This window comes from Trichomycterus rosablanca, chromosome 3 (assembly GCF_030014385.1).
Source record: "Trichomycterus rosablanca isolate fTriRos1 chromosome 3, fTriRos1.hap1, whole genome shotgun sequence".
In the NCBI taxonomy this organism is placed as follows: domain Eukaryota; kingdom Metazoa; phylum Chordata; class Actinopteri; order Siluriformes; family Trichomycteridae; genus Trichomycterus; species Trichomycterus rosablanca.
Window position 1 is genome coordinate 4,060,963 of NC_085990.1, and position 11,371 is coordinate 4,072,333.

General features: G+C 38.8%; 1 protein-coding gene across 1 annotated transcript; it reads right to left on the reverse strand.

Moving 5' to 3' along the window:
• Positions 1-3,164: 3,164 nt before the first annotated feature.
• On the reverse strand, positions 3,165-11,088 carry onecutl (one cut domain, family member, like). Its single transcript, XM_062992476.1, has 2 exons — positions 10,044-11,088; positions 3,165-3,475 (listed from the first exon to the last, which is right to left on the reverse strand). The coding sequence occupies exons 1-2, from the start codon at positions 11,086-11,088 to the stop codon at positions 3,165-3,167; spliced, it is 1,356 nt and encodes a 451-aa protein (XP_062848546.1).
• Between the last annotated feature and the right edge of the window lie 283 nt (positions 11,089-11,371).

Consider the following 11,371-nt stretch of genomic DNA (forward strand, 5'->3'; position numbering starts at 1 on the left):
CACATTCATCGATTTACATTGAGAGAATGGCACAGTGATTTACTGACAGACGGTCCAACATAACAGACACAAACACTATGAATGGTAATGAGTATAAAGCTTTTTGGTAATCGTGACTAAGGGATTACAATACAGAACAGAACTTTCTTTTTTTTTTTTTCTTTTTTTTTTTTTTTTTAACCAGCTTAATTTCTATCAATGCTTTTCTTTCTCAAAAGTATATTCTATTTGTATAAATTACAAAAGACTAAGTGGATGTAATTGTATCATGAATTTAAGTTTGGCTTTTGTATGCTGAAATTGATTACACTCTGGGAAGAAAACAATCATAAATACAGCAAGACCATCCTCTCCTGCTTCGATTGTCCCGTTTGATCTATTTTTATTTCCCTGTTTACGCACAATTTCGTACTTTTTCTGTAGGAGCTTTGTTTTTCTTAGATTGATTCCAGCACATTTGGTTAAAAAATGACACACTCTCCCTGAATGCATGGGATCTTTGGTACAGTTACACATCGGCTACACCGCACGGTTGAGGTAGATGAACTTTTCATAGTAGTGAAAGTCAACTTGTTGCTTGGAGGGTGGAAATAGCATTTTGTCAGCAGTTAGCTTGTAATGAAAAATAGAAAAGTAAACTGCTGTCTAAAGTCAATGGTCTTGCTTTTATAATCCTACAGTAGTATACACGCTTATGTAAGGGCAAACAGCTGAGCGACTAAGTATGTGTACACCATGTACATGCTAGAACATCCCTCACACAGTGCAGTCCAGCGCCATGCCCTCATTTGTGGGTGCAGACCAATACATTAATGCCATCTTGATTCCTTTAACCTGGAATTGATCTGTCTGCCATCTATAAAGACTTTCCTGTTCTCTACATGTGCCAAGAAGCAGGTTTTAAGGATGCACTAAGTGTAGTGGTGCTTGACATTTTCCATCTCTGAGAAATGGAAACCAGTTAGGTTGATTATCAGTGATTTGGATGTTTTGCCATATGGCATTAACAAAGTTGAGTCATGGCAAACAGTTTTGGGAGGGTGGGTGTGTGGCAATTGAATAAACCAGCATGTTTTATTTCACATAAATTCCCCCACTGCCTTTCCTTGTAACACTGAAAAGGAACTAGACCTCAAGAAAGCATTAAAGTAAAGGATGCACCCTCTATTTTAGTCTGGCATATCAGCCTCCAGACATTTTTTTTCTGAGAGTAGAAATAAATAATAAATAAATTAAACCACTAGGGCTCTTAAGTTTTTACTTTGTTCTTTCACTTCAATTTTTTGGCTCAGAGATGCAAAATGCAAATATCTACTATTAATCTATTCACTATCTGAAACATCACCCTAAGAGAACGGCTGCACAAATGCTAAGAGTTAACACGTGCTGCCGCCCTTAGTCTGCTCACAGCACGCTTACAATTGTCACTCATTAAACTTTTATTTGCCCTGTCCAACCCACTCCCTCCCGACTCTCCAACCTCTTGGTTTGGTGATGCAGCTCTTCTCTGATCTGCCCTCCCTTCTGAATGCTCTAAGCCCATGGGTCTGGCTGAGTGCACGGCCAGCTTCAGCCCCTGCCTCCAACAGGACGCTTATAAAAAGGACCTCTTTCATGTCGGCAAAAGTCGATGGCCTCTTTCATGGTCCCTCTTTCAAGTGCGTGCTGCACCACGCGAAGGTTAAAGACCGCGTGACGCATGCGAATGCAGTCAAAACAGCACCCGTGCTCGCTCTCACCTCTGAACCCCAAGCAACACTGCATAGTGCGTCCCAGTAGACAAAGGGCTTGTGAATTTGTAAAACATAGTACGAGGATTAAAGAAAAGGGATCACAGATTCAGAATGATCATATGCAGTTTTTTTGATTTGTTCAGAGCTTTATCCTGTTCGGACAATAGTCTGGTCATGGGAACATATAAGCCTACATTCAGGGAGGACAAACTTTCATCTTTGGTATCGTGATGGGACTCCCATCAGAGACAAGTTTACAGACAAACAACATGTAATGAAATAAATACTTACAATATATAACAAATAAATAACCAGGAAATAAATACTTAAATAATAAATAGAGCAATAGTACGTCAGTGTGTCAATATAAGCTTAAGTCAATGCAAGTTGCAGTCTTTTTTTTCTTTTTTTGGTTTGAGAAATAGCATGCCTTTAAGGTCGAACAACAGGCAACCTGTAATCCAGGGCTATGTGCTTGGTATCTGTAGAAAATCACAACCTAAGAATACATTTCTCCATCTCGCAATATGAGCACCAAAATAAACCTTGCATTAGATCTACAGGAGCTTCTTCTACAGGTCATTTTAAAATCAGAACCAGCGAGCAGAATTCGGATCTAGTAATAACCAACGCTCACTGTACATCTGCCAAGGATTCCTCTTTGTACCTTTGTGTTTTTCTGCAGCAGCTCCCATGAGGTTCACCAATCAATCGATCAGCGCTTCTGAGGGTTCTTTAAAAAAAAAAAATAGAAAAAGGAATACCCCTCCTCCTTCTCCACCAGGATCTTTTGACCCCGTAGGATTTAACCTTATTGTTTAGTTTGGGAGGATGAAATTCAGTTCTGCTCACTGGCGCTGGTTATCTCCTTACAGAAGCGAGAGCTGGAGCTTTTTTTAATCTTTTTTCTTGTTTTTTTACAGTCGGCAGGTTGGCAGTTTATCTAAAATAAAAGATTCACCTAAAAATCCAGTAAAGATGACATTTACAGACACGATTTTGGTCAAAAAGCAAAAGCAATTCTCTTTGGTTTGGTTTAAATAAAACTGCTCAGGAATTTAAGAGCAAAATGGGTCCATCGGTCGCACAAATCAGTGCTGTTTAGTTTCTGTAATACTGATACTTTGGGTTTCACTATTAAACAAAAGTGACTAGAAAAATTGTCAGTCATTAAACACACAGTTCATCTCTTGATTTCCTTCATTCGTTCAAAAAAACAAACCCATGGGTCGGTCTCTATTCTGAATTAAAGCTGAACTACACTTTAACTACTGAGATCTACATGAACGCCTCTCTCCTCTACTGAGGTTTATCTTTGGTTTCAGTTGTACTTTGATTCCTGTGTGAAAACACCTCTGATTGAAAAATTCTCCATCAGCGTCGGACACAATAGATCATTCTTGTGCTGCGTAGAGCTGGTCTGTTCAGCCATTATGCTGTGGTGCAGGATACGGTAGGGGAGGAGGTACTGGACCCGGAGGAGCCGGTGGAGGATGGACGGCCCTCCTCGCTCCAGCGGTTGATGTTTCTTCGGCGAGCATTCATGAAGAAGTTGCTGACGGTGGAGTGCTCGAGGCCCAGCTGCTGCGCGATGGTCACCTGCAGCTCCTTCGCAGGCCGCTGGTTTTCTCTGAAGATGGCCATCAGGGTACGACGCTGCAGGTCTGTGAAGACCAGCCGAGTTCTCTTTGGTCCCTTGTTCCTCTCCTGCTTTGACTGCTCCAGCTCTTTACGTTTACAAGCTAAGGGAGAAAGGGCGAAAGATCGTCGATCAGTCAGAAGAATCTTGCTAAAGCTGCAGTGTATAACTGTAATTTCACTTTGTCACATGTATAATAATAATAATAATAATAATAATGCCTATCATGATGACTTTTCTGTGTCCTTATAAAAAAAAACACAATCTGTCACTTTATACTGTAAGAACAATTGTCTAAATAGTCAGATATAGTCAAAGAACCAGCCAACTATTGACATGCTGCTGTAATATGGGTCAAGCTTTCCACAGTAAAGCAAGATTTGCTTCAATATGGGCTTAAATGCTGCTGTGCAAGAAATAAGTACCCATTTACATTTCAATGTATTTATTTATTTTTTTAAACAATAGAGGTCAGAGTGTAAAGGAAAATGTAAACGATAAATATATTAAAGCAATAGAATACTACAGTATTTTTATATACTTGTTTATTCTCACACACATAAATATGTAAATATTTTGCTTTAGTGAATGTACTGGTTTACATTTTCAACATTTAGCAGATGATTTTATCCAAAGCAACTTACAGTTGTGACAGTATATAATCTAAGCAATTGAGGGTTATGGGCCTTGCTTAAGGGCCCAACAGTGGCAACCTGGCAGTGGTGGGGCTTGAACCAGCAACCCTCTGATTACTGGTCCAGTACCTTAACCACTAGGCTATAACTGCCATAGTTGAAGTTCATTGATACGCCCTTGGTAATTGCTTCACCTGTGCAGGATCATAGTGGGTTCAGAGGCTATTGTGGAAACAGTGGGCGTGAATACACCATGGACAGGGCACCAATCCATCACTGTATACACACTCACCCAATCAGTACAGGTAACTAAAGGGTGAGGTGGCCAATCCAACTGCGGGTATGGTTTTGGGAGGTGAGTGGAACCCATAAACAAAGATGTAAAAAACAATGGCAAACTCTATTTTAGCAAATAAGTAGTAAGCAGCAATAATTGCTGCTCCATTATGCAGTTTATTTTAAACTGTTACAGACAAATTATATGTATATATTTTACTCTACAAAGTAAATGTTAGAAAATATAATTTATACATATGATAAATTAATTGCAATTAATTAATTGCAGATTTTACATTATTTAATATTTTAAGTCTGTCTAATATGATATTTCTTCAATAAAAATGTAATTAAAAATGCAAATGTACAAAAGTGTTTTTGTAATGTACTATGTTTGTTATATTTATGGAATATTTTAACATTTTCGTAATATTTTAAATTGTGTGACATTAAACAATGACTACACCACAGCTACCAATTTAATCTCACGTTCTATAAATTATGTATATATACAGTATATATATATATATACAGTATATATATATATATATATATATATATATATACATACATACATATATATATATACATACATATATATATAGTGTTAATAAAAAACAAATATAACCAAATATAACTTCAATAAGACAGAAAATACTTAAAGCCGATTCTATCTAATAAACATCTGTTTATGGCCACCAGGGGGCCTCATAACAGCTGTACAGTAAATACCACCGAACTGTTTTTAATCATCATTTTATTAAAGCAAAACTCTTTCCTATCACATTTATTTATTAGAAAGTATACATCTTTGGAATGCCTGTTGAATATACATACATATACTAAATTCACTCAAAGAGATAAATAAATACTTATTATTTTTAGACTTTGTTGTTTAAGTCAATCTATTATATATATTAATCTATTATATATATTAATCTATTATATATATTTTAATCTATTATATATATTATATATTCAAAATATTTTGCACTTTGCCAGACCTAAAATTAAAAATGGTCCTTTTCTGATATTTGATAAGGTATTTACACAGTGGGTGTTGCTGGAGTTCAAATTTTGCCTCCTTCTTGTTATCATGATTGCCTGGGTTTTCTGCCACTCCTAAAAATATGCCTGGATGTAAACTGGCTACCTGTAAATGCCCCCATGTGAGACTGAGTAATTAAATAAGTATGTAATGAAAATGTGATATTTTACGAATGACTGGTGACCTGTTCGGGCTGTGTTTCAGAGCAGTGGTTTGTATAGGAGTAGATACTTAAGGAGTAGATAGATAATTACTTGCTCAAGTCCCACCACTGCCAGGATGCTACAGTGGACCCCAAGAAATTAAAGGCTCTTGATTTTTTATTTCTTGGATTGTATTTGGTCACAATTGGATAAATACAATTCCGAGCAGAGTAAAGCAGCTAAGGGGAACAACTTTTATTGTTTTACTGCCTGAAATTCGTGTGTTACATAGTGTTTTGAGATATTTTAGCATTTTAGTTTATATGTATAATCATATGTATGTATAATTGTGTTGACATTAATTAATATGGAAATGTCTTTAATGTTATAATGTAATTAATTCAGCTGCTCTTGTTTTTAAATGTTTATAATGTTTTAAGTGCTAAGATTAAATTAAATGCGAGGTGAGAGACCATATAGAGTTTGCTACAGGCCCCCCAAATCACTAGAACTGAAAACACTAAACTAAAATTACGTATTTTTAATTTAATATGGTACTTTAAAGAGTCTATCCTGTCAGCACCAGTAGATGCATTCCAGCGTACTATTCCACTTGGTTATAAAAAACAAGTACTAATACACAAGTCGCTGTGTGTTTGACGTATACATGTCACAGATTTATAAGAGCTCGTGGAAGCATCTCCCTCCCATCCTCCCCACCTACACTTGCCGATATAGTGCCAAGCATTAACTAAATGCTTCCTTTTGTTGTAATCACGTGTAAAAGGCTGGGAATTACCATGCTATAAATCCAGAGCACCGCACCTCTCTCACAAGCATAAACATCCCCCCATAGAGTTCTTATGATCGTGAGAGCAGACCTTAATCATGATGTATGCCTCTTGTCTCATGTTGCTGAAACGTGATCGAAAGCACCCCTGTTCTTCATCAACCCCCCCCCCCCCCCCCCCCCCCCCAATCCTTCACTACACTACCTCACTACCCCATCACAGCCTCCCCCTTGTCGACCCACCCCCTGCTGATTTCTTGGGCCATGGGCTGATAGAAATTATTGATTAAATCTATGCTTCTCAGACTCCTCGACCTACAGAAGCTGGTTAACCCCTTCGGCACTGTGCCATGCCACAGCTTCCACTAAACAAATACAAATGTTTCTTTTAAGACTCCGCAAGCAAAACAATCAGGCGGGCATCTTAGCCGTGCCAGTCTGGACTGTAGACAGGCTGGTGCTCGGCCTGCTTTGCCCATCATCAGAGAGGCTAAATGGCTCTCAAACTCGCTGATGTTGAAGGTGCAGACACTGAGAGAGCCACTTAAGCTGTTTTTTTTATCTCATTTATTCATTTAGACTTTAAGGCAAGAGCTTCAGGCTCCAGCACTGCTGTGTACAATCCCTGCACTAGCAGTGAGCTGAGGTTCAGAGCGATGATCTCCATCCAGCTTTGGTACTGAGCCATTCTCTCCTTCTGTATTCTTTTTTTTCTCTCCTGTCATAACCCTGTGTATCCTGCATACACCCACAGTCAGTTCTGCGCTCACAAAACAGCCCAAACGAAACAAAAAGCTGTATTTTAGCATTCGGTTTTATCGCTCATATTTGCTCTGGTTACATAATGAACTCGGTAGTTATTTTTAAGTGCTAACAGATACCAAAATCCAAATTTGTATTGCTAAATGTTCTTTTTTGAGAATATGACCAAATATCTATTTTTTACATATATTTTATCTTTTAATACCGGAGAATCTTTGACCTGTTCTATAGCAGTTTTGTTTAATAAGCTTTGTTAAAGTTTCTAACCTAAAAAAAAACCTGTAAACAGATATCTCACAGCATCCCAGATATCAAATAAATATAAAATTTTTATCTTTATTTATATAGCTATATTTACAAATCTACAAATCATTTGATTATATACTGGACTGGCAAACCATATGACCATTTCAACTGGGGTGTTTGTGTTTCTCCAATGACCTTAAAAATGTCACAGAAACCTTATAAGTGAACGGGTATGTGTAATGTTCAAAATTCAGTTCAAACCTTCCTGCATTTTATAAAAGTACCCTTATAAAAACTTATTAGGATTAGGATTAATAACGTGTATGTATTTTTGAGCACTTTCAGTACTTTTAACTGTATATGTTTATTTTAAATACTGTGTAAATAGATTATACTGTATTTGATTTGTAGATTTAACTGGGGGCCAGCTGTAGCCTAGTGGTTACGCTACTGGACCAGTGATCAGAGGGTCGCTGGTTCAAGCCCCACCACTGCCAGGTTGCTGCTGTTGGGCCCTTGAGCAAGGCCCTTAACCCTCAATTGCTCAGACTATATACTGTAACTGTAATGTAAGTCGCTTTGGATAAAGGCGTCTGAAATGCTGAAAATGTAAATGTAAATGTAAAAACTGTCCAGTGTGGACTTGCAGTTTTGATTATTGACATGTAAGCTATTTATAAGTCTATCGACTGATATCTTAATATTTACATTTTTCGGCCCTTTAAGCGCTAGTATTGTTAGTTATTGCTGTTAGTATTTGGCTGTAATAAAGAATATTTTATGTGTGTATGGGCAGTGGTAGCACAGTGGTTAAGGACTAGTGATCAGAAGGTTCTTGATTGAAGCTCCACCATCATCAGGTGGCCACTGCTGGGCCCCCAAGCAAGGCCCTTAACCTTATTTTTTGGATATAAGCGGCTGCTTAATGCCATAAATGTAAAATGTAAATCCAAAATGTAGGTTTACATGTAGTGTAATGTGTATTAATATTATCAGTGCCTATTTTTGGTAGATTATAGTATGTAAGGCCGAGCTAAGAATTACACTGTTTATGCCATTCTTAACAGTATTTTACTTTATTTATGTATTTGTTTTATTTATTGTATTTTATTTAATTATATGCATATGTTGTTTTTTTTACTGTAGTATTTTTTGTTTTTATTGTAGTAAATTTTCAACATATGTTGTGCTTATACAGCCCTATACAATAGAGCTTTAAGCATGATATTTTGTGTTCAACCATTAAAGAACCACATAATATCATATTAAGTTGATGTTTTATGATATATACACATTTTTAGAATCATTTTTGTGATCAGAGTGTTCAAATCTAGTCGAATCATCTTTCTTCTGGTCGTTATTTTGTGTGAACTCTGTAAAAAGGAGGCATCGGAGGTATCGGAGGCATTGGGCTGTGTGTATTCTAATTTCAGGCTGCACTTGCTTATTTACAGGAGCTGTGATCTGCAGGCCTGTGCTCTGCTTTCCCAAGGAAATCAATACCAGCTGATAATTAAACAAAAGGCTTGGCAAGAAAAGCCAAGCCTTGTGAAAAGTAGGTTACACAGGGAGGAACAGAGGTGTCCACCTCTCGCCTTTGCCAGTGCTAAAAAGACTGTATGTAAATGAGTGTCTGTCTTTTTGTGTATATGTGGCCACTGATCAGACTCTTTCGACACAAATTATAATATGAAGTGTACATTAAATGTACTGTATTTATACAGTGACTACAAATACAGCAATGTTTAAACACAGAACATGCCCAAATATCTAAAATACTCATCCAGAAACTGTGAGACATTAGTTATCAATGGAAAAACAAATACACTTTATATAAATATATGTCTCACCAGCCAAAAATTCTATACGTTTATTTGCAGCCACCAAACTACCAAACATTTGTGTTTTTTGGAAGTGGCACAAAAACAACAGAAAGACGCAGTACGGTGCGGGCAAAAGGGGCCTTGATTGATTTTGTGTTTTTCTGCGCTTAGAACACTCCTATGACTGAGAGCACAGTGTTCACCAATCAATATCTGTGGTGGTAATGCAAGCAGAATAATTCATTCTGAAGCACATTTCAAGCTTCGGTGATTGATCGCTTGGGATTCAGACAGACTTTGGCAAGGCGGCGTTAGTCTTCGCTGGCTAGCTACAGTAGGACGCTGTCCGACATTTTGAGAGCCATTCTCATGTTACAATTTTGCTTCGCAGCTCTTTGTGTGCCATGTGCATCAACTGGATATTCAGCCCTGGTCTTGTCACAACACTGAAATACTATGATGGACACTAGTAAATATCTGAAAAATATTAAGTGGCAGTCTGTAAAGGTTTTCCGATATCTAGTTCAAATCTAATTAGGTGCATTTACATCAAAATGGCTTTCTTATTTAGTGTGTGTGTGTGTGTGTGTGTGTGTGTGTGTGTATGTGATAAATGTAAAATTTTATTATTATATTTTATATTATATATTATTTTCATTGAGCAGTTTGTTTCAGTAGCGTAGTGTGTTACACCAGCTCTATGGCTACAATAACATCAATAGTAAGCAGGTTAGTAGAGATGTTCTTTGTGGTGATCAAAGTCTAACTGATAAAACACATAAACAGGAAACAAAGCTAAAACACAACGTAACAACAAAGCTGACCCTTCCTCAGTTTTTTGATGTATGCATAAACCCACATTTGAACTAAATCTTGGTGTTATTTTGCTAACCGTTGGTATGTTCTGGGTTAGAGAAGGAAAAAAAAAACAGTGCTTCAGAATTTTACCTTCCAGTCGCAATGATGCCATCCTTTGAAATTCTGGTTCTTGCAACCAGCGAGACATTCTTTTGAAGGTCTCCCGGCCGGACTTGAGCTTGCTCCAGGGCTTGGGGTTGCGCAGCAGGTCAGACAGCGTGCCCTGAGAGCGGCATAGCACCCTTTCTGCAAAGATGGCCTGTGGGATGCTGTACCTTTTCAGCTCTGTAATGATCCTCTGCGCCACATCTTTGGTGTTGATCTCCTCACCTGCGCTGCTGCTCTGAGAGCTGGCCAACATGCCCTCTCTAGACAGAGCGGAATGAGAAGAGGGGGAAGAAGAGGAGGAAGAGACAGCGAGCTCCCCCAGCTTTGAGGCCTGTTGGTTGTAATGATGGTGCTGGTAGCTCTGGGCATAAAGATGGGGGTGGTAGGTCGGTATATGTTGTGGGTGGCTGTCCATCTTGTTCAGATGGTGGCTGACCCCATGGTCCCCCACCAAAGCGGGTGGTGACATTTCCCTTCCAAAGTCTGCTGTTCTGCAGAATAGGTTACCCCCGTTGCTGCCCATATGGACCTCATGGCTGGCTGCTAACATCTGGTTGCTGTGTCCATTCTGGCTCCCTAAAGAGCCATAGCCGTGCATGGTTGGCTCCAGGCCTGAGCTACCCAGCGGTGGAGATAAAGTTTGTGCCATGCCCAAGTCTTTGCTGTAGGGGTTATAAAAGTTTCCCCCAAGGCCCCTATCCTCTCGCATAAGTGTAAAGCTACCAATCACGTTGCTGACGGGCAAACACGGATGGTGGTGATGATGGTGAAACTTGTCATCGAATGGCTGCAAGGGGGTCAGTGTGGTATAGGTGTTAGAAGGGCTCTCCCTGCCATAGCCCAATGTTGACATACTGTGCTCATATCCAGGGCTTCTGTGCTCATGTTCCAAGCCCATCGGAGGGCTTCCCAAAGCAGGACGTGGGAAGGCGGCCGAGATGTCTCGCGCGTGGAGCATCCGACTGTCCTGACTGTGTGCAAGCTCCACATGGCTGTGTACTGAGACCTCTCCCATATTCCCATTCATTTTGGTGTAAATGTGTGAAAGGCTTGAGCTACCCTTCTCTTTTTTTTGATCAGCAGATGATAAGAAGGTGGATCTGTTTGCAAACCTGCTAGGAAAGGGATAAAATCACTGCCTAATTAAGACCCTCTGTATTTTGGTATTTTCTCTTTTCAAGGATGATTAAATGAGTTCATGGTGATCATGAGTGTTAAAAGCACATTGTCCTTGACCAGGGGAAGCCTGCGAAGAAGAAACAGTAGGCCATGATCACTTGATTGCTTATTGATCAGTTACTCATGAAAGC

Excerpts from the sequence above, each read along its gene's own strand:
- onecutl (XM_062992476.1), bottom strand. The coding sequence starts at position 11,088 with ATGAATGGGAATATGGGAGAGGTCTCAGTACACAGCCATGTGGAGCTT. Across the intron at positions 3,476-10,043 it reads GGCATCATTGCGACTGGAAG|CTTGTAAACGTAAAGAGCTG; the intron begins GTAAAATTCTGA and ends TTTCTCCCTTAG.